Genomic DNA, 24298 nt, shown 5'->3' with positions numbered 1-24298 from the left:
AGCTGACTGCATAGCAAAAGAGTCTTCAAAACATGCGCTTTCTATGCGATCTCACCAAGCTGATTTACGCTTCACTCGCAATGTAATAGTTTCATCGTTTTCGTGCACAATGTATAGTTGTTTTTGTTTTTTTTTTTGAGTTAAACATCTGAATGCGCCAAAATAATCCAAACTGGCTGGTTTTAAAGAATATTTAACTAAAGTAATAGAAATTAAAATGTCATTTACAGGGCCGGAAAAGTAAAAAAAAAAAGAGAGAGAGAAAGAGAAAATACGAACATTTTAGCCATCTTCAATATTTTGTGAAGTTTAGTGCCAAGCACTAATGAGGCTAGCTGATACCTCCATATTAGGAATCTAAGTAGTTCTAAAATAAAAACTGGGTTCAGGTTCAACCGCTACTTTTGAAAATGGTTTCGTATTAATTGTACTGATTCGAACAGTTTTCCACATTTCAATTTAATTAACGTTGCTATTAACAACTCTCTCCGTTCCATTAAATGTGTTTACTGGATCATTACCCAAAATATTATGTTAACAGGCTTAATCTTGATAACAACACTGGGGTATGGTATTTGCAGACCGCAAACTGCACACTGCAGATTTCTTAAAGCAATATCATATTCCCGTTCCAATTATCGAGAGCTACCGGTGAACAGACTAGCCTGAACGCTATTCAGGCTAACCGGAGCGATATCTAGGCCTAAATGTACGTAGTCTGAAATCTGCAAATGTCATGCAGTGTCACAAAACCAATCTATATAGAGAGAAAACTTCATCAGAACTTCGGATTCCGAAGTGGTTTAGTAAACTGTTTGACAAGTAATCAGTTAACTTATTTACATTGCTTGTTATTTACATTTTATCATATTTTAGCTTTTGAAGATCTGGTTGTTCAGTTTTACGACAAGAAAGTCAGCACACACGATCTCCTTCTCAGACTGAATATGACTTCTGGTCGTTTTGACGTGAGAAATATATGCCCCTCTTTCCAGTACTCTTGTGATTTAGTTTGCACTTTAGACACAGAGGAACAAGAAAGAGACCTCGAGAAGCCTTGTTATTGCGATAAGTTGTGTGTTGAACTTGGAGACTGTTGCTATGACTATTTCTCAAGGTTAGTTGATTTTCAATTTTTTTCTATCTCCATGCTCAAGATTTGGGAACTTCCAATTTGGTAGGGAAATAACTTTCAGTTGACTGCCCTATTTGTAATAAACAAGTTAGCACTTTTTACTAAACAACAGCTCTCATCGTCATTGGTCCATGTCTTACGCAACATCCCCTGTCTGTATAACTAATTTTGAGCATTTTTTTTCTAAAGATGCGCTACTGCCAACACGCCTAAATCTTTGATAAGTCATTTGAAACGAACGTGTGTGAAAACAGCGAACTCAGCCGGAGACCATGGCTATTCCGTGATTGACAGCTGTCCTCTTCATAACACTGACAAGCGACTTGAATCTTTGTGTTCTGCCAAATCTTCAACAGCCGACCTCTTTGGAATGCTGCCTGTGTCAGACTTCGTAGAAAAAACTGATTACAAGAATGTATTCTGTGCCAGATGCAATCATGTCAAGAACCAGACTTACTGGAAATTTTCTGCCTCGTGCAAAGACGCCTATGACCTTCCAAGAAACAGATCATTACTGCTGCAGTTTATAATGTCTTCATGTGAATGGAGTTTTGAGCCACCAAGCAATCGCAGCAGTCATTCAAAACGATGTTTAGCTGTAGAAAAAAATTGTCCGCATTCAGAGCTTATTGAAACAGAGCCATTGTTACCAGACTTATGTTCGTTTTACGCCTTTCCAGTTTGCTACAGCGTCCGAACAAAGAACCCTCACTGCGAAATCTGCAAAGGGAATGATATTAGTGAGTATTGGTGTCGCTGTCAACCACCAAGTCCGCCAGTGCCTACAGCACCTGGTGCCATACCTTCTTTGGAAATTTTGTTTGACTTTTCCTCTTCTTCTCATACAATAAAGGTGGGGAATCAGGAGACAGTTGTAAAGAATAAGATGTGCACTGATGGTTTCGTATTTGATCCCTTCGTCGAAAAATGCGTTCAAATGCACTGGAATATACCCAACAAGGGGTTGGATAACGGAACTTACGTTAACTGTTCCTTTATCGAGATCAATGTCAGTTCGATAACTCTGTTGCCTAATGGTTCAATATGGATTCCGTCGCGCAATAGGATATATAGCAACGAAAGTTATTTCATAAATGGTTCTTATGTGTTTCTTTGCATGGACCTCAAACGCAGTTACACTGACACTGAGGTGTTTTTGTCTACGGAGATAACACCACTTCAGATATTAACGTACATTGGCTGCACCATCTCCATGACAACCTTGATTTTCCTGTTGGCTATTTACATTGCTCTGCCAGAACTGAGAACATTACCCGGAAAAAACCTCATCAGTCTGGCTTGTGCAATGCTTTTGTATGATATCTTCTTCTTGTTGACCGGTCAGGCTGACAAACCATATCTTTGCATAACGGTTTCCGTCCTGCTTCATTACTTTTTGTTGTCTTCATTTTGTTGGATGGGTGTGATGGCTTTCGATGTTGCAAAGACCTTTGGAGCGAAAGGTAACTGATTCGAATTCTTTAGTGAAACAATGCACCTGAACGCCGAATAGTGATATTGCAAATAGCGAAATTAAGGGGAAAGAGACCTAGAGGTAATAGCATATATAACACGCGCAGTTAAACTCAAAGCAGACAAAAACAAGAAAAAACAAGCAAAAAACAAACAAAAAAAACCAATAACAACAAGAACAAAATCAGCAACAATAAACAAGACAAGCAACATGTACATTAAATAATAGAGAATTGGAATTAAAACGTTTTTGCTTGAAAGAGTGGGACGGTGGAAGTTAAAGTTGGAAGGTAATTCGTTTCCTAAAAGATGAGATGTTTTGTTTTAGGGAGAAGTTCTCTTACACAGAAAACATGTACTCCAAGTAGGACGATACTGTAGAAATTATTCTTCCGTATCTAGAAAATGGTTATTTTTTTTCCTCCGGGACAGGGCAAGCTGCACGTTCCCGTCCCAGTGACAGCAGAAAAAAGCTAATAAAATACAGCATTCTTGCCTGGACCACTCCTGCTGTTATTGTGATCATCAGTGTGACTCTTGATAAAACAAACACTATTATGATTGGCTATGGTAAGTCCTGCACATTATTCGTTTGATCGCTTCCCTAAATTTTTCATTCAATTTATGTTTTGGCTTATACCTATTTGAAAAGTTATTGGTGCTTCTCATCCTCCTTATTACACTTTTCTAAGGCTTTTAGGCTCATGGGCTCAAATGTCGCAAAAAGCAAACTGTATAATTCAATGCCTAACCCTCCCACTGAATATCATTCCACCTTCAGTAAACTTTACCTGGCCATATAATACCACAGTTTAATAACCTAGTACACCAATAACCTATAAGAGGCATGCTGGTCTAATGCTTATTACACTGGAAACCAGAAGAAAACAGTCTGGGCTCGGCGTCTGCTAGCTGGCTGTTGTCATCACGCTGTACGTTTGTACAAGGCACTTGACTCTGCTGCATTACGTTGATTCACATTAGTATATAAATGGGTGTCTGGTAAATGTAATGCTAACTCCATCTACTGCCTGCTGTTAAGTCATGAATCATATATGTATGCTCAAGTACTCCCTGGAAGTTACTCCCAAATAAAGTTGCTTTGTATTAGTAAAAGTGTAAAGCCAATGCTTATTTTCTCCAGTCGGTGACGTATTCTGCTGGATTTCTAATGGAAAAGCACTTCTCGTTGTTCTTGGTGTTCCTGTGGCACTGATTCTACTGTTTAACATCGTGGCTCTCACGTTCACGTTGGTTTCTATCTGGAAAGTTCAAAAGGTACTGTTTCTAGAGATAATTGACCCTTGCTGATGAAATTGTCTATCTATGTATAACGTTAAAGGAGTAAGGCCAGCCATAATATTTAAATATTTACGCTTATCTTTTAACGTTTGCTTTTTGCAGTGATATTAAGGGGGCGCTATCAAGAAAATTACATCTGAAAATGGAATGCTAAAATGCTAATTCGGTTCTATAAAATAATGGTCTAGTGAGGTAATTAAAAAATTATATGCCTCTGTATTATAACGTGTCCCCGAGAATTACGCTTGTAAAAGAAATTGATCGCGTGTTCAGATCCTTTGTGTGTTTGAAAGCTGCCAAAAACTGATTGCAATTTGCTCTCATTTCACAAATTCAAGGAATGACTAAACGTTAATACTCTAGCCGCATGTCGTTTACTGGAAACCTGCATACCTATTAAGCCGTGAATGTTTCCATCTTTGGAGGCATCTTTCACTTAACGAAAACTAATTCAGCCACATTCAGATGAGCCTTTTTTTGGTCTGGGTTCACACCAGTCAGATGGCATAAATGAGAGTTTAAACTGTCTAAAGCTAAAGCCTGCGATGTAAAGCCTAACTTTTCCGTGTTTGCTATTTTACCTCACAAAGTCCACCCGTCGCGTGACAGATCAGAGTAAGCAGACCAGCCTGCCTATCCTGTACATCAAGTTGTCGTCAGCAATGGGATTTACCTGGATACTGGGTTTTATCGTGCCATTCACTCAAGTCGAATTCCTTGATTACATTTTTGTTATTTTAAACAGCCTACAAGGTATGTTGTAGTTAGTGGACTGATCAGATAAGCCTACTCAGGTTATAATGATACTGTACCATACTTCTAAATGAGCTAACATCTTTTCAATTGTTGCTTTGTGCCTAGCTACCCAAATTCTAGATGTTATCCCGGTATTAGTGCCACAAGAGCTCTACCGTAAACAATACCTATCGCAAGGGCTAGGCTCGATTATCAGCCACTGAGCTCGGCAAAGGAGTACACGCTCCTCCCTCGATCCTCCCTCGCTCCCTCGATCCTGGTCTCCTTCCTTTCTCTTCTCGGGAGGAACGTAAATCAGACTCGAGAGAGCGGTGAAGATCGAGAGCAGCAAATGACGCGCTATTCGTAAAACGAAGTCTAAGGTTTAAAAAAAAAAGAAAAAAAAAAAAAAACGAAAACGTTATATATCTTTGATTGACTGTTTGTTAACTCGATCTTTTTCAGGATTTCTCATTTTCCTCGCTTTTGTGGCAAACAAAAGAACACTCAACAAGGTCAAAGCTGGTTGGTCCTTACGGTTCAGCCATTTCAAAGAAACGACCTCAAACTAGTCCAGGCAGACTCACTCAACCAAGCTCGTCACATCAGCCTTGTAGCTGCCCTGTCAGTTGTGAAGTATAAGGACTTGTTAACGTTCGAAGCTGGCCGAGACAGCTATATTTCCTTGAAATGAGCTGCTAACTTTCAAGCGCGACGTAACTCGTAGGCTATCGATCTATCATCTCAAATCAAACAAGCGCGAGTGGAATAATTGTTAAATATATGTTGAGCCCCGGCTTTTAAAATGGAAGCTTTAGCGATAACTTACTGACCGTTACACTGCTCAGATTAAACTACTTATGATGTATCCTGCAAACCCGTACCCCCAAATGGTTTAAATTGTTAATTATGTTCTTTGACTAGCAAAGTTCTGAGTATATTGATTTTGGGGAATGGCTGGGTTGTTCGTTTTCTTGTCTTAATTGTTTTTAATAATTTGGGCCAGATCGAATTTGAAGATGAAACATAGTCAATCTTTCAAAATTGATGTTTTCTGACAGGAAAATTAAACCGAAAATTAAAAGGCTGAGATCTAGCGTAAATATTCTAAATGGTTTGGTCGACATTAGTTATGCACGGCTGTCTCTAAATTAGCATCCTTTTTGGAACTACGAGTACATTTAGGTCAAGGACGTTACTCTTATTGATGATGGCCGACTTACTCAGGTGGCTTTGAAATCAGTTAACTAGATTGGGTTGCAATGTTTTTATTTTGTCATTAACCAGATTAACCTTTGCTGGGACTGAGAAGTGCTAAAAATTAGAATTAAGAGAAAATTATTTGACATCTAGCTTTTTCTTATCTTAACCGCATTGCCTTTTAAAAATCGAGTTGATGGCTTCGCTGTGCCAATTTTAGAGCAATTGTTCGTAGAGACAATTCCCTTTTCAACGTCTGAAATTTAATCTAATTTCCAGAATCGCTTACATTCAGCTCGTGTGCTCGTCAGCTCGACTAAGGGCCGCTTTACACGGTACGACTTTCTCGCATGCGACAAGCTTACGACAGGCCTTCGACATGAATTGTTTCGTGTAAATCAAACCTACAACTCGAAATTTTCGAAACGGGGAGAAATGGTATATAGCAATTTCCGGGAAATGTTCCAGAAAATCCGGAAATTGTTAAATTTTCGAAAAGTGAACCATTCAACCGAAAATTCGGGGAATTCCAGAGTGAAAATCAAATGGAACAGAAATTTGCATCCTACCGCCGTTTGTACGTCTGAGGGTTAATGTTATAATAAAATAAAATTAAATTAAATAACTATTCTAATAAGCAGGATAAGATCAAAACTACAGCTAAAAAAGCGATGTTTCGTTCTCTCTGAGATCATTTCCTAGTTTTTATCCTAAAAAATTAAATACTTAAACTTGAAACGACAAAAATTCTAATTCTTTTGTGTTTGCTCCCTTGATGCAAAAATTACACATGCTCTAAATTGCTTATATCTATGACAATTTCTGACCAGCAACATTCATATTATACTTGACATGTTGTTTTTGCCTAATTGATATGGAGTAGGGACAAAAAAACAAAAAAACAAAAAACAAAACAAAAAAAACATAAAGATTCACATGTAATCTACGTTTTGTAGATTTTTTCTTATTAACCGAGCAGGAGGTCTGTATGGGAGAATCTGACCGAGGTCGTGAGTACAGACCGAACGCAGTGAGGTCTGTACACGCGACCGAGGGAAAGATTTTCCCATAAAGATCGACTAAGTTCGGTTAATAAGATGTTTATTATATTGCAAACAAGAACAATTTGATACGTTTAAAGTAGCTGACTTATTCTAACTGACATTTTGCTCGGTAGTCGGATATGCGTAGATTAAAGAAATCTGTGATTGCATGGACATGTTCTGAAACTGCTGGAAAGTCGAACGTCTGTAAGTCGTTTCTATCCTTTGAAAACGTTCAGGCCAAATTTCACAGCCTTCTTTGCATTTTCTGGTACAGCATCTTATTATATATTTTAAGGATTTACGATTCAGATTCGCTGGCGAAACGCGAGTTTAAACCAGCCAGTTTGCTTTTGTTTGGATCACGCATTCGGTATGCAGTAGATCAGTGGAGATCGAGTGAATAATACTCATTAGCCAGAGGTAGCGAACCAGTAAGAATACTAGTAACATTAAGATTACGGAATGTGTATATATTGAAGAGAAATGCTTTTCATTGAGAAAATAGGAAAGACCGTGTTAGAATACCGTAGGTGAAAATTGATCCCATATATAATAAAGCCCAAAGATATTTTCATTGTAGACTCGTTGACGAGGTGCGAAAGGAGATGACCGGTACGAAAACCAGGGTCAGTATCATGCCCTCTCCATTTTGGTATAACGTCAGTCTAATGGCTGAGTGGATTGGGTAATAGTACATGCGTAGCGTTCATCATCAAATCCAAGATAGTTTCACTGAGCCGCGTTGGAAAAGGCGTTGTCAAAGCGGTAGAAATTTAGCAATCATAACCGTGTAGAACGAGCACCTCTCCTTCTCATGATCACATGCAAACATTTTCTTAGATTGTCACATTTAGAATCTGCCCTACTAGCGTTTAATTATATACGGGGGACATTGGGGCTTGTTATAGAAACCGAAAAAAGCACATTTTGATTAGAAGTGTGGTGTTCTTTGTCTCAATCCACACAACTGAAAATCGAAACGGAAAAAAAAAAAATGTCCAACTAATTATAATTTAACGTCATAGTATTTTGACGTAGTATGTGATAGGGTATTGACTAGTTATTCTTCTAGTTGAGGAACATATATGTTTGCATTGAAACTGTTCTCGATTATCTGCACGGAGACAACTTATTTGGAACTAACTCGTCTATTGACAAGGTAGGTTGATTGATTTTCTAAACCTATCTTTATAGCTTAAGGCTGATCATCTCCTTAGTCCTTGTCCTTTTGCCAGTTAGTCAAACCGTCCTTTGTGTTCAATGCTAGGATCGTTGCTGTTTGACAACACTGTATTCAAATTCCAAGTTTCAATTTAGCATTTCTAAACCAAAGGAAGATCTTTCTGTCGCTTCTCAGTCAATTCCGCTTCACCTTTCAATCAACCTATATTTTACAACGATAGTTTTCAAAGCTACAAAGCTTGTGGGGTCGTTTAACAAAGGATCTAATGTGCTAATGGACTCATGAAAACTTGCATTTTATCTAGAACCTAAGTTATATTCAAAAAGGAAAATCTAACTAAGCTTCAGGCGAATTGCCATACCTTTCATCTTATATAACGTGATGAAATACTCCAGCGCTAAGCAGAGAGATGGAGTATATGAGTAGAGACCAATCTTGAGTCGTAAACGCGGCTGGCTCTGTTCCTTTGGTTGAATGGAACTACTCACAAATGATTGACTTTTGGTGCCCGGGGCTGTCGACGCGACAACGTACGGTATGAGTTCAACCCGGTTTTCGTTTCTGGCTCTGTACTGCCGTTCGTGATACCCCAGAGGGTAAGGGGGAGGGGGGGGGGGGGGTGACTCCATATAAAATGGACGTAGGTGCTCGGAAATTTTGAAAACAACCCCTTAGAAGTAATATCTTGCTGTGTCGGCGTGGCTGGAATTTTTTGTTTTTTCCCCTAAAAAATACCAACTCTAAAACAACAAATCTCTTATCGTATTTTTTTCAGCTCGATATCCTAAAAGGTACCGAAAAAGTTCCCGCTGTGGACCTTTCAAGGCTGAGCACCAAAACCGCTTTTTTAACCCCTAAAAGGTACGTCGAGCACCCCCGTTCGTGATACTAGCTTAAAGTGAAATATGGAACGATATGTGAGTTCGACCCGGTCGTTGTACCGACTCACGATTTTCGTTCCTGTAAGAAAACCCGCACCAGTATCATGTGACGATGAATGCCATGCACTCCCTTTGATATAAGATCGGTCTCGCCGCTGAGTGGAATGGGTAGTGCATGCGTAGCGTTCATCATTGATCATCCAATCAAAGATAGTGTCGTTGAGCCGTGTTAGACGTGGCAAAAAGAAAGGCGCCCCTTCATGTCAAAGCGGCAGACATTTAGCAATCATACTTGTGTAGAACGAGCACCTTTTCTTCTCACATGCAGACAATTTCAACACAATTTCAGACAACTAGTGTTTGCTATTAACCTAAGCTGTTAATTATAGACGAGGCACTGGGGCCTATTGCAGAAACCGAGAGAGAGCACAATTTTGTTTTTGAAAACGAAAAAACCAATGAACGTAAAAATCATTCAAAACCGAAATACGGCCCAGCATCATGTTTAAAAATGCAAATTAATTCACACACTTGAATCCACCAAGCTTGATACAGCAGCGAAAGACATGTACATGTACTTTTTTTCTTTGGAGCTGAAGAACCTTTAATTTGTAATCATTGGCCTACCATTTTAGCTTACTGGTAACTCCTCACCTGCTAGATATTTGAGGTCAAGAGAAGGTGATTCTAATCTCCCAATCGATTTTCTTGATCATAATTCCATCTCTTGTCTCCTTTTCTTTTTTTCCTTTTTTTTCTCTATTGTTTTTTTTTTTTAATTCTAATTCGTGTAGAACACATCAATGCAAGCCGTTTAGCCTGCAAGTCGAGTTAGTCCTAAAGTGGTTCCACCCAAATAAACGTTCACGCTTTATCTTGCATCATTGGGCCGGAGGGTATTTTGGATGTTTTTCCCCTGATAGAGTTTTCCTCAAGCATTCACCGGCAGCATCATGAAACCTGGGACACATCATGAACTTGGGACTGATCGAGGCGAAGAAAAAATGTCTAGGAACTATACAAGAAAATAACCAAGACCAAAGAAAGCGTTTATTATTATTATTATTATTATTATTATTATAATTATAATAATATTATTATATTATTATAAGCCACTAATATACATTGTTATTATTATTATTATTATTATTATTATTAACACCAAAACCGCAACAAGTGTCATAACCGAAAAACCGGATATTTTAAATGCGAAACCGAAAAACTGACCTTAAAATAACCAAAACCGTAAAAGCAAAAATATCAACTTAATTACCTCAACCCCGTCATGATACCTTAAAAAGCTGACTGAAGTCTGGTGTCAAATCGGGTTTTGAGGTTGTTTTATCATTTTGATTGATTAAATAATTTATTTATTCTTATTTGTTATCATAATTATATCTATCGGTGTCTTTAATCTAACATACGTACTGTACATACTGTACAGTTTCCTCTCATAATATACGTGCATAGTTGCTAACACTCGCTTGCGATCGATTTTTCTCGTTTACAACAAAATCTGCGTTTGTTTATACTATCGCTATCATCACCTGCGTCAATGCCTAAACTATTTTATTTTATTTCAGTGCATTCAACCCCATTGTGGATTATTTTTTGCTGTCAGTGAATACATCCTGCTATTGTAGTGCTAAGTTAAGTTTTCAACAAGCGTCTGCTTATCTGATATCTATCCCAAAGCTGGGGTTTGAGGCTAGCAGTACGAACAAACATAAAATGTTCTGCAATGCTGGTATGGTTTCACGCAAAGCCAAAAATATTTTCCAGTACAATTAGCTTATTTCGCATTTCGATGATAAGAAATTTCCTACCAAAAAGAAATAAAATAATTTGCAGTAAATTAATCAATGACAAAAACACATTATGCACTTATTTCAGGAGTTCGTTTGCAGTTCTACTGTGTGCTCTTAATGAGAAAAAAATGCTTGTATGTTAACTGCTTTTTGTACTGAACGCTTTCCGTCAAAAAAAAAAAAAAAAAATCGAAACGAAGACAAATGGAAAGGAAATTTCCTGGGGATGTCTCTATACAACCCGGATTTTATTGAATTTCCAAAAGCGAACCCTTCAACCGAAACCGGGGCGAGAGAAGTCAAATGGTAAGGAAGTTCCCGGTAAGAAATTTCCCAAAATGTGGGTATACCTCTCAAGGTTGAACCCTGTAACCGGAATATTTCACTGAATGGAAAGCTCCCTTTATTAGCCAGTTGCTGGCCAACCCCCGAAATGATCCCCAACCCTGAAATGATCCCCGAATCGACCCCGAAATGATCCCACATGAAATTAAGGAATTGCAGTTAAACATGGGACAGTGAATCGCTCATGTAAAAATGAATTAAGGCATTGATATCAACATCTAAAAGAGAATAAAGTAAAACTAAAAATAAGCAAAGAGTTCTCGCATTTTTGAATGAATATATCTAATGTGAGTTGTTATTAAGACATACTGCAATACATGACTTTATTATATGGCTAGCTCCGCTCGGGACTACCCGCCGTGTCCCGCAAGAAAAATATCCCTGAAAGCCATATAATAAATCCTTTATCGACCAAGCTTGTTCGGTCAAGGTGGCTGGATACTGGCCTCGTTCTTTTTTCGCGAGTTTATGGACCTTGACTCCGTCTCGGTTCATAAACACGCAAAAAAAGAACTTGGCCAATGTCCAGCCATCTTGACATCACACTTGGTCAATAACTCATACTTATAACACTGTAACGACTCTTTAAATAGGTATTTATATAAGCGTTTTTGTCCGCTTTTTTTAGGATTGCAAACCATTTTCCTGGTAGCATTACGATCAATCCGACTTTATCGTGATGAAACCATTTTCTTGGGAAGTGGTGACTTAGATTAGCGGCAATCTTGCTAATATCATTAGATTGTAAAAAAAATCTCCAAAAATACCAATGCATAACAGCGCGCTGAAATGATGAAATCTAGAACTGGAACATAGCAGACAAGACAGGCTATGGATGAAACATCATCCGTCGTCAGTTTACCAGAATAATGTTAACTTTTCCAAATTTTCTAAACTGCCCTTGTAAACTGACGATGGATGACGCTTCATCCAAAACATGCCTTGTTAATACAATATAAATTTCAAACACATCGTGTGGTTTCTGAAATCTATATTTCTTTTATCATCTTTATCATCATCACTATTATTATTCCTAAATTTAACGGGGATCGTTTCGGGGTCGACACCAAGAAACACGGGGATCATTTTCGGGGTCGGGATCATTTCGGGGTCGATTTGGGGGTCATGTCAGGGTTGGGAGCCATTTTGGGGTCGGGATCATTTCGGAGGCTGTACAGATCCCTTTGGTATTGCATGATGACAATTAACCGGTGAGCCCATTTGCATCAGGTAATTAACATAACATCTCAGTTTTTTTTATGATTGTATGTTTTTCCATTTTCAGAGCTCCAATACCAATTTCGAAAATTTAAGGTGGCTCTGGACCCTACCTACAGAATGTTTTTAAACTTTGCCAAAAGTCGCGTCTTACCATGCTTATCAAAAGTTGATAATATCGAAAACAAAAACTCACCGTGCCGTTTATTTGACTATTATTAGCCCCAAAGCTGTAAGTAAGTGTGTTTTTAGGAGGTCATTCTGTTGCTATGGTAACCTATTGTGTCACGAAAATGATAACAATGTGTTCACCAATGATGGGGCGTTTTTTGATACCATGATTGTAGCATCAAGCGATAAAGAGGGTAATAACGACCCATCAAAATCTAAATGTTGGAAACTGTTTTGAGCCACCTTAAGATAGTATGAAAAATATAAACAAATAAACAAATCGATATTTCGCGACTTTGTTAGCCTTGAAAAAAAATCGAGACTGCGAGACGCACATAACCGCGAAAAAAAAACGAGAGTGCGACACCTATGAATTTTGGTAGACACATGGTTTTTGAAGGTCCATTCGCCACCTCTTTTATTAGCCTTACTGCAATTTGGTATCGCATGACAGTTGACCAATGAGCCCATTTTCATCTGGTAATTAGCATAATATATCAATCTCTATATGAATTTATTTTTTTTTTCCAATACAGTCACGTTTAAAATGAAGTTGGCCCTCGTTGCCTTGTTTCTCCTTCTTTCCGACAACATGGACACAGTCGGGACAAGTAAGTTTTAAAACTCAGAGTGTAGTTATTTACTTGATAAATCATTTCTTTATATCGAGCGATTATTTCCTTGTGAAATGCTAAACAAATGAATAGCTCGTGTTTTATTATTATGATTTGCTAAGCAGTTATCATGACATCGCCGAGTCTTTTGTATCAGATCAGCATTAGGATCCAGGGACTGTCGAAGATCTTATTGAATTCAAAATATTTGAAAACAATGCAGCCATTCAGTTTAGGCAAAATGGTTCCATTTGAACATCAGAAAGTAGTGTTTCAAAAACATATTGAAATATGTAGTCAAATTGTCGACTAAGAAAATAACGACCAGAATTGAAGATATTCTACAAAGTTTGCGCTTCCTAAACACTTGTACGGAGGTGACCTTCGTGAGCAACATCGCACGCCCGATAACCAGCGGGGTTGCTTTAAATGCACAGCCAAATGTGATCTATGTCGCAATTATTTAAAGGAATCTAATTGCTTTACTAGCACTAGTACTAGCAGGACGTATCCTATTACGCAGATTCTTAATTGTAGATCTAAAAATGTCATCTACTTGGTTACGGGCAAGAAATGCAATGTGCAATATGTTGGTTCCACAAGTAACGAATTTAAAATTCGTTTCCGCAACCACAAGTCTTCAATGATCACCAAAAAACGTACTTGTGAAGTTGCTATTCATTTTAACAAAGAGCCTCATGCTCTGGCAGATTTTGAATTTTGAATTATTGAACAGTTGTGTAACCTTAGTGTCAATAATAATAGCCTTGATGACCGTTTGCTCACAAGAGAGGCCTTTTGGAGTGCTCAATTATGCACCCTCGCACCTAATGGACTCAACAAAAGGTGCGAGTTTAATTCCAAGAATAGGATTCGCTACAATGAACACCATCTTGCTGCTGCATTTTACTTGATTTTATTTGCTTTTTAGTGGGCGTTTTGCTATTTTTATTATTACGCAATTCTTATGTAATCTTATGTGAAAAAAAAAATTCTTTGTTTTCTTTGTAAGTTATTGTTTTGCAACTTATTTAAGGCTTTTTCACTTTTTGTAAATTTTATTCCGAGTATTGATGTTCTTAGTGTTGAAGAAGCCCGAATGGGCGAAACGTCCACTTGAATTAAAGAGCTCCTACGAGAAAAGTTCGCATATTCTTCTGTATATTCAACCTATGATTATTTAAAGAAGAAGCGTTCTGTATCCACTGGATCCTTTTCTCCAAGGCATCATCGTTGGCAAACCAACATTATTCACACATCTATACATCTGTTGCAATTGCGTATGCTCACTAGCTCGCTAGTTTGAGCACTCTGGTGATGGCTTAGATACTACCACATGTGTAGCATTCGGGGCGGCTTTTTAAGTTTAGCCTCCATCCTAGTCTTCAGCACTGCACTGATAAGGCCCAGAAGGCCGAAACAGTACTGTCTGCAGTTAGATATAGCTCGCTGGCATACAAAGCTCTGCTTTCATGTCCAGTTTGAGCACTCGACTGGGATGAGTCGTTACTGTTGCAATTGTGTATGCTCACTAGCTCGCTAGTTTGAGCACTCTGGTGATGGCCTATATACTACCACATGTGTAGCATTCGGAGCGGCTTTTTAAGCTTAGCCTCCATCCTAGTCTTCAGCACCGCACTGATAAGGCCCAGAAGGCCGAAACAGTACTGTTCCGCACCAAGTTCCGCACCAAGTTCCGCACTCCACACTTCATCTAGTGCAAAAAGGAAATGACACTAGAATCTCTGGGCCATGTGTGGATGAATTCAGGCAAAGCTCTTTGCAAGCATAACTTAGTGACAGCAAACTAAAGTGCCTTGAAATCTCCCCCTCCCCCAGGGGGTCAGGTACCACTCCGCACATATCAGCTCCCCTCCCCACTCACGACAATAGTGGAACCTTCTGCCAAGGCAATAAACCCACTCAGCTTTGGGAAATTCCGTGCACTTTAAGGATTGTGTCACGTCGGACAGCTAACTACATACCCAGCCGTCAGACTGACTTGAGACTATGGACACAAGTTCAAACCGACCCCACCCCCCTGGATTAAGGACCAGGGACCCCAAAGAGGTATCCAAAATTAGCCACACTCCTGTAGATGTCTCCAGACTTTCCGGTAACGGAGCCCCCCCTGGAAAATAACGTGCTACGCTAAGCTGAAATCTATGCCTGCGACATCGATTTCAGCACAGCTCGCGGAGTAAAATTAGGTATGCGTTTTTCAAAACTTCAAGGAAAAGTGCAATTGTAATGGCTCTATGTTTCCAGGTCATGCATTTTCTGTAAAACAACATGTCCTTTTGCACTCAGATTAAGTCACTGTCTAAGCCCATGTAGGGTTAACCCGCCCGTCGGCTTGGAGAGGTAAGATCAGTACATTATAGCAACCCCGTTGGGCTTACAAAATTTACCTTTGGCTTCAACTTTATAACAAACCAGTTTGATTTTGACAGTGTGGCATGTTTATGATCTACAGCCCCTACCTTCATCTAGAAAAACCAGACTCAAATTGAAAATGAAAACAAGAAAATCCAAAAGACTATTAATCAAGTCAAACTGGTTTGAAAAGTTTACCAACAAAAATAACTTCACAGCACAATTAACAGACCCCTTTTTCAAAACTGCAGGTATATATATATATATATATATATATATATATATATATATATATATGTAGATGGGCGAATTTTCTTTCAAACATTTATTCACTCTAAAAATATGATTATTTGGGGTGTACAGGGTCAGGGGTTCTTTAATATACGGTACAAATTAATTTAAAAGTAGCCTGTATCCCTTGTGGATCCTCCATTGTCATCCGCTAAGTTGACTTCGGTCGTGTATCATGAATTTGATCCTTGGTTGGAGTTATAGGCTTCCCCTACCTTGTCACCTTGAAAGAAAATTTCCCGGGAGACCACGTTCCATACCACGTAAAATCAGATCTTCGATTGCCGTGTTGCCAACATGGCTGTCCTGATAGTGTAGTGGATATCACACCCGACTAGTATGCGGGGGGACGTGGGTTCAAATCCCACTCAGGGCGAATTTTCTTTCAAACATTTATTCACTCTAAAAATATGATTATTTGGGGTGTACAGGGTCAGGGGTTCTTTCATATACATTACAAATAATATATATATATATATATATATATATATATATATATATATATATTTATAAGTTAAGTGGTCTCTCGAGCCAACAGCGCATCTCTGCCCACAGGAGGATCACAAATGGATTCACAGTCCAAGCCTCGGTCAGACGTAGTTAATTAATGAAGTTAATGAAAGAACCAAGGACGGACAACTTCTGAATGACATTTTCATTGGAAGAAAAACTTTTTATGCCCTGAGCGGGATTTGAACCCACGTCCCCCTGATTATCGGTCGGGTGTGATCACCACTACACTATCAGAGCAACCGTGCTGGCTACACGGCCAATCTAGATAGTGAATGGAGATTTACGTGGTTCTCCCGGGCCAATGTTTTTCTCCAACTAGATGACACTGGATCGACAGGAACGACGATTCACAGGCGGACGAGAGAGAAGGAGACAATTTAATTACAAGCTAAGTGGTCTCTCGAGCCAACAGCGCATCTCTGCCCACAGGAGGATCACAAATGGATTCACAGTCCAAGCCTCGGTCAGACGTAGTTAATTAATGAAGTTAATGAAAGAACCAAGGACGGACAACTTCTGAATGACATTTTCATTGGAAGAAAAACTTTTTATGCCCTGAGCGGGATTTGAACCCACGTCCCCCTGATTACCGGTCGGGTGTGATCACCACTACACTATCAGAGCAACCGTGCTGGCTACACGGCCAATCTAGATAGTGAATGGAGATTTACGTGGTTCTCCCGGGCCAATGTTTTTTTTCTCCAACTAGATGACACTGGATCGACAGGAACGACGATTCACAGGCGGACGAGAGAGAAGGAGACAATTTAATTACAAGTCAAGTGGTCTCTCGAGCCAACAGCGCATCTCTGCCCACAGGAGGATCACAAATGGATTCACAGTCCAAGCTTCGGTCAGACGTAGTTAATTAATGAAGTTAATGAAAGAACCAAGGACGGACAACTTCTGAATGACATTTTCATTGGAAGAAAAACTTTTTATGCCCTGAGCGGGATTTGAACCCACGTCCCCCTGATTACCGGTCGGGTGTGATCACCACTACACTATCAGAGCAACCGTGCTGGCTACACGGCCAATCTAGATAGTGAATGGAGATTTACGTGGTTCTCCCGGGCCAATGTTTTTTTTCTCCAACTAGATGACACTGGATCGACAGGAACGACGATTCACAGGCGGACGAGAGAGAAGGAGACAATTTAATTACAAGTTAAGTGGTCTCTCGAGCCAACAGCGCATCTCTGCCCACAGGAGGATCACAAATGGATTCACAGTCCAAGCCTCGGTCAGACGTAGTTAATTAATGAAGTTAATGAAAGAACCAAGGACGGACAACTTCTGAATGACATTTCCATTGGAAGAAAAACTTTTTATGCCCTGAGCGGGATTTGAACCCACGTAACTTACAATACATTGGCTCTACAACAACAGATTTTAGAGTTAGATTTCGCAACCACAAGTCTGCTATGCTGACCAAGAAAAAGACTTGTGAGGTAGCGGTGCATTTCAACAGAACACCGCACGACTTAAACGACTTTTCTTTCCAGTGTATTGATCAAGTGCAGATAAATGCAAACAATACAAGTAACATCGAAAAGCTTTTAATCACTAAAGAGGCATATTGGAGTGCACAGTTGTTCTCTCTGGCACCTTTTGGCTTGAACAAACGTCAGGAATTCCACTCGAAAAAAAGAATAAACTACAATTAGCGCAAAAATAACTTGCAAATTTGGCGGTTATCTTAGTTCAGGTGTTCAAAGGCCCTGACCTTGGATCTTGTTAGCTTTGTTAGCGCTAGGTTTTCTCAGGGGCCCCCATCGGGGAATTTATTACATTATTGTTGTTTAAGGGCCCTGTTTAGGGCGCCTGTTGTGCCTTGCCGCGGCATAGTTTCAAGGGCTTTGTTTGGGGATTTTGGGACCGCCTTTTTTGAACATTGAATATTTTACACGCGGGTCCCTTCACACTTTCGGCTGACTCGACGAATCGCGTTACTTTTTTTATATTAATCTTATTTGTATTATATTCGATTATTTATTCTTATTTGGTTTGTGTCTTTTGAGTTTTGTACCGCATTGTCATAGTATCTCGCTTAGTAATCACCGATTGTTTATCATTGGTTAATTTTTTCGTTTTCATGTGTTACCACGCCCTGTTATGTAATCATCTTTGTAATATGATGTCATTTTTTATACTGTAAACTTATTTAAGGTTATTGTAATTTATTATTCACTTTCACTGCAACTGATGAAGGTCTTTGACCGAAACGTTTATTTTTATTAAATTTTTAAACCTTTTTTTAGATTTCTTAGATTTTTTACTGTATATATATTTTTTTTCGCTCGAAGTTGTCCGTCCTCGTTTTCCACAATTGCCTACAAATTTCATTACTCGAGGTTTGGACTACGAATCCTTTTGGATCCTTCTGGTGCGTGGCATCCCTGTTGGCTCGAAGCATCTTAACTTTATATATATATATATATATATATATATATATATATATATATATATATATATATATATATATATATGTATATGTATATGTATATGTATATATATATAAAGTGTAAAATTCGATTTTCGTAGAACAGTGCTCAATACATCAGAGTAGAGCGAAGTATACAATGTGGGAGGAAAAACACAAATAAACTACAAGTTCATCCCTACAAGCCTGTTTCGTGGTTGCCCACTCATCAGCGTGGGCAACCACGAAACAGGCTTGTAGGGATGAACTTGTAGTTTATTTGTGTTTTTCCTCCCACATTGTATATATATATATATATATATATATATATATATATATATATATATATATATAACGGTTATAAAATGCCTCAAGCCAACAAAGAATGCCACTGCGTCAGGAGGATCGATGAAGATTCACAGTCCAAGCCCCACCGCAAAAATGAATTTAAAAACGTTTGATAAAGCAAGGACGGACAACTTCTGACGGTAAAAAAAGTTAAAAAGTTAAAAATTTAATAGAAAAACGTTTCGGTCTTAGACCTTCATCAGTTACAAGAGAAAAAGGACGAAAACTAAGTTTAAATACGGTTACAGTGTGGGAGATTACGTAACGAAATGAAAAATACAATATTGTGCTATTAATACATCGTGATCAATACAATACAGGAAGAATTGGCTTTTTCGTCATTATGTCGTAAAGAAGTATTTTCTTTGTCAAACGAAAGTTAAAACCAGACGCGATAATTATAAAGACAACTGTCCATGTTAATGATTTAGACTACAGAAATTGTAAGTTGCGCACAAACACCTTAATGAGAATTTAAAACGATTCACTTTGTTCAAAGCAGCTGAAAGGAAGTCCCAACGAAATTAGCGTTTTCCAAATTGCTTGCCTTATTTGTCAAGTAATCAATAGCCTGACAAATTAATCAAAAGGTTGTTCAAAGACTGTCAAGATGAACGGGTCTTTTGGGAGAAATGTCAGAAAGCAGCAAATATTAGGTCAGAGATACATGGCGACTAGTTAAGTCCTAAAACGTAAAACCGATTGATATTTTGAGATATCATAAAATTTTAACCTTATTAATAGAGATAATCTGATGACCTTAATTAATACACGATAAATTTTTAAAGCATGGAGCTTCTGGAGCCGTGGATAACATTTACAAGGAAAAAAACGGAATGCAATTTCACCTGGACTACTGAGAGTATGTGGGCAGACCTCATTTATATTGAAAAATAATTTATTTTTGGAGAAAAAAAAAACTGTTCAGCAAATTTTCAAACCGATCGTGAATATTGCATTTAATTGCATATTATAAATTATTAGTTCGGTTAGAAATGTATTGTTTGTTTCTTCGTGGAAAGTTGGATTAGAAGCGTGATATTTAGTTTTTTGATCCAGACAGATGGAAATCGAAACGGACAAATATTCAACTAATTAGTATTGAACACCAGAGCATTTTGACATATTATTTACATTAAACTCCTCTTCTAAAAGCAGCATGAAATTGATATCTACAGAATGACTGTTCTTCATTATCAGTGAGACCACTCACTTGGAGCTAAGTCTTCTATTGACGAGGTAGGTTGAGTGACTTTTAAACTTCTTGAATGATCCTACTTACTGCTGTCGATTTATTGCCTCGTTACAAATTAAGAACATATTTTTGCCGGTCAGTCAGCCCTTCGTTTTTTCCCATTGTTGGGATTGTTGTTGTTTGACAGGATGGTATTCAAATTCAAACTCAGTTTAACATTTGAAATTTAAAGCGAGTTTTTCTGTCAGCCCTGAGTTAATTTCGTCTCAACTTTTCATCTTACCTGAAGAGATGAAGTTTTCCAGTACTAGGCAGACAGTGGTTATGTATGAATAAAAACATTCTTGCGATTTAAAAGCGGCACAGGTTATATTGTCGTATTCGGACCCTTGTCTTTTGCGTCACAGTTATATTTAGTGTTTTAAAGAAACTTTGGAGCTTATGTCTCTCTGAACTAAATTAAAGCTAAATTAAAATGTCGAATGTCGTGTGTTCTGTTGTTAAGGGTAATTATTTTACGTAGTTCTTTACAAAAGTTGGGAAAAAGCTGCAAAGTTAGAACTTTACCGCTCTCGAATTCGTTAATAGAGATCTTTGAAACCATAAAGTTTAGTCTACTTGAATAGAATTAACTGAAGCGTTGTCAACCTGTGTATATGCATATTATGGTTTTAATGAAACATTTAGCTTGGCGTTGAGATCAGGACGCTATTGTGAAACCGAGTGTAAAACGTATTCCCGTTAGCTTTTGATCACTTAATCGTCGTAAGGGTTTTGAGCATTTCGTTTTCCTAGGTCGAACTCTAAAGCGGAACTCTTAATTAACATCAAAAGATGTTTCATGGAAAGATTCGAACGCTTCTGTATTTCAATATTCTCAGGTTAGCTGAAGTAAGTGGTATTGAACTTAATACAAAAACGGCCGAGTCACTTACGCGTCGACCCCAAGTGTGCAATTTGTAGTTGTATTTACAGCAGGGTAATTGCAGTATCCTTAACGGTGCGAAACAAAAGAGCGACAGTATTTAATTTACAATTATTTAACATCACAATAATTGAAGTGAAATTTTTTATTTTTTTGAATTAAACCAACCTTATCTCTTTACAGTGTGACTATTTTCCCTTGCCTTTAAACCTAAAGTTTCCTGTTAACAAGGTAAGTTGAAGACTCTCTAAACTTTTTATCAGATAATTTTTACTGTACGTATATCCTATGTGCTGGGAGAAACACGTTCAGTGCTATAATCGGATAGCTGTTCGCAATCATTATGTATATTAAAAAAAACAAAGTCAGTTAAACATTTGAAAGCCAGGGGAAGTGTTGTTCACAATCCTGAGTGAATTTAGTTGACAGTTTTAAACTCGATTAACACTTTTCAGCGACGGTTTTAGCTCTTGCAGCGAATTAACTGGACATAATATTCGGCTGTCAGTATTTTTTTGACCCAAAAGCAAGTCTTCGAGACAGCAGACTTTTAGCTTTCTGAATACGAGCTCAATTTTATTTGAACGCAGAATAATAATTAGTTTCTCGCTTTTCGAAGACTTCAATTTGATGTTGTTTTAAAATGTGCGATGTCCGAACATGGAACAGGAGTAAAATAAGCTGATAACTCGCTTTTTCTTGTTGATAATCAAGAAACATAAATTATTCATTTCTTAAGAAAGGGTAGGTAGGAAACGCGAGGTTGTGATCCCGTATCAAGCACAGATTTTACGTTTTCTAGATATACTTCTTAGGTACTGTTTACGGCACTTTTTCGTAAAAATAATTCACTCATCACGTATGTCTTTTGGTTGCTTTTCACGCTTCACACGATAACTTTTGCCCCTATCGCGTGTTTGGAATAAACTCTGTTTACCCTCATAAGAATGAAATGACATTGTAAAGCAGCTGAAAGGAGGTCTTGGGGAAATAAAAAGTTCCGAACCAGTTACGTTGTTGGTGAAAATAATCTATCGGTAAAGCAGTACTCACCGAGAGCCGCCTTGGGCGCCTGACATCTTGTTTGCTTCTTGTTTACACTGAACATTTGTTATTTTTGCATTAGACCAACATTGTACTTTTCTTCGAAGTGTGACTTGGTTAGTTTACTCAGAGACCACTCACCAGGATGTAAAGTTTGATATCAAGGTGAGTCGACGTCTTTGTCAACATTTTTCTTGATAATGTCTACTGTAGATATCATCCTTTTGTTTTAAAGAACAATGTTTTGCCGCTGAGATCTACTATGTTTTTATATTCATTACTGTTAAAAATTGCTCGTTTGAGGAGTCTCACAATCCTAGGAATTTTCAAAACCTTGTGGAAAGTTTTTTTCGACCTTACATTAAAATTATAGTCAATTATTTAGGCGCTTTCAAACAATAATGATAATATGTTCCAAAAGTTCTTTTCGCACTGCGCCGATTTTTTTGGTTATTTTTGAAAGTATTCAATCGAGTTATTGTATAGATTCTGCGCCTGTCTAGAGCTGTTGAGGAATGCACTACAAGACATTTCGACAGAGAAATTTCTGCTGAAAGGAGAATCGTTCTTTACAAAAATACACTTGCGCGTCAATAACTGCGTATTCACTTCTACATTTATCATTTTATCTTTTTTTAGATGTATTATATGCTTTTCTAAAACATATTTAAGTTTAAATTAATGATTTCACAAAAAAAAAAAAAAAAAATAAATAAATAAATAAATAAACAAACGAGAGCATCTGGTTTACAATTGAGGTAAGCTGAAGACTTTTTCAATTGTTTTTTGTTGTTGTTGTTTTTATTTTGTTGTTGTTTTGTTTTGTTTTCAGTGGTCCGGTTTTAGGCCACATTCGTATTCTCGGTATTGGACTGGAACTAGCATGCAACTGAGGCTAATGCGGGGAGTCTTTGTAAATGACACTTATCTCTCTTTAATGATATTCTCCCGCACAAGCCTCCATTTCAAGCTAGTTCCAGTCCAATGCTGATAATCGTTCCTACAGAAAACTTCAGAATTAAATGCGAAGTCAATTTGAATGCTTCAATACCAAGTTAAGCGCTGTTTAGTTTCTATGTGTGGTTACCTTAGTGTGTTGAGACAACACTCTTATGTTTGCAACATCAAGCTAAATTTATCTGGAATCACAACAAGACCATTTTAGACTCGATCTTCGTCTCACACAAGAAAATGCTTTTGAAAAGTGAATAAATTTTTCAAAGTTAACCTCGTTTTTTCACAGTGAGGATTTCTCCGCGATTAAATGCTGTTGACGTTTCGAACAACATCAGGTTGATTTTCAAGAAATTTCAAGAAAAACTATGTATTCAGAATGTAAAAAGAAAAAGAACCTTTTTGATGAATAATTACAGATTTGCTTCCGATTATATGTTTTTAGCGGAGAAACAAAACTGTGTTAGACATATGTTGGTTTAAACTATTAAACTCGTCTTTCTCATTGCAGTTAAGTTACTGTTGCCTTGGAAAGAAATTTCACTGGGGATCGAGAATAAGTGTAAGTCTAGATTAGGTTAGTGTGAGGTTTCCATCAACGTTTTTTACTGTTGTTAGCGCTATTATCCTCCCAGCTAGAGTACTATCGTTCTTTTCTTGTTTCTAAACGATATTCATCGGTTCAATATTGTAAGAACATATTTGATGTGAAACTGCTCATAAACAAAAGACATCAAAAGTTAACGGAAAGTTTGGCATTGGCCCGGGAGAACCACGTAAATCTCCATTCACTATCTAGATTGGCCGTGTAGCCAGCACGGTTGCTCTGATAGTGTAGTGGTGATCACACCCGACCGGTAATCAGGGGGACGTGGGTTCAAATCCCGCTCAGGGCATAAAAAGTTTTTCTTCCAATGAAAATGTCATTCAGAAGTTGTCCGTCCTTGGTTCTTTCATTAACTTCATTAATTAACTACGTCTGACCGAGGCTTGGACTGTGAATCCATTTGTGATCCTCCTGTGGGCAGAGATGCGCTGTTGGCTCGAGAGACCACTTAACTTGTATATATATATATATATATATATATATATATATATATATATTTTTTTTTTTTTTTT

At 37.9% G+C, this 24298-nt stretch overlaps 1 protein-coding gene and 1 long non-coding RNA gene across 2 annotated transcripts in view; both read left to right on the top strand.

Moving 5' to 3' along the window:
- The window catches only part of LOC110053470 (uncharacterized), a 9590-nt gene extending 2153 nt beyond the window's left edge, over window positions 1-7437 (top strand). The window contains exons 3-8 of the mRNA XM_020759701.2: window positions 877-1117; window positions 1325-2598; window positions 3041-3178; window positions 3753-3886; window positions 4501-4663; window positions 5111-7437. Of these exons, the coding sequence (XP_020615360.1) occupies window positions 877-1117; window positions 1325-2598; window positions 3041-3178; window positions 3753-3886; window positions 4501-4663; window positions 5111-5217 (2057 nt within the window). The 3' untranslated portion in view covers window positions 5218-7437. The remainder of the gene's footprint in view (window positions 1-876; window positions 1118-1324; window positions 2599-3040; window positions 3179-3752; window positions 3887-4500; window positions 4664-5110) is intronic.
- Window positions 7438-13016: 5579 nt separating this feature from the next.
- LOC149116490 (uncharacterized) lies at window positions 13017-24129 on the top strand. The gene is made up of 5 exons (XR_016205764.1): window positions 13017-13108; window positions 20240-20300; window positions 21365-21412; window positions 22308-22390; window positions 23691-24129. It is a non-coding gene; the product is annotated as an uncharacterized LOC149116490 (long non-coding RNA).
- The last annotated feature ends 169 nt before the right edge of the window (window positions 24130-24298 follow it).

Source organism: Orbicella faveolata, unplaced genomic scaffold (assembly GCF_042242905.1).
Source record: "Orbicella faveolata isolate gen_17 unplaced genomic scaffold, um_ofav_v1 contig_12, whole genome shotgun sequence".
Lineage (NCBI taxonomy): Eukaryota > Metazoa > Cnidaria > Anthozoa > Scleractinia > Merulinidae > Orbicella > Orbicella faveolata.
Note: the sequence above shows the minus strand (reverse complement) of the source record. Positions and strands in the feature narration are given on the sequence as shown.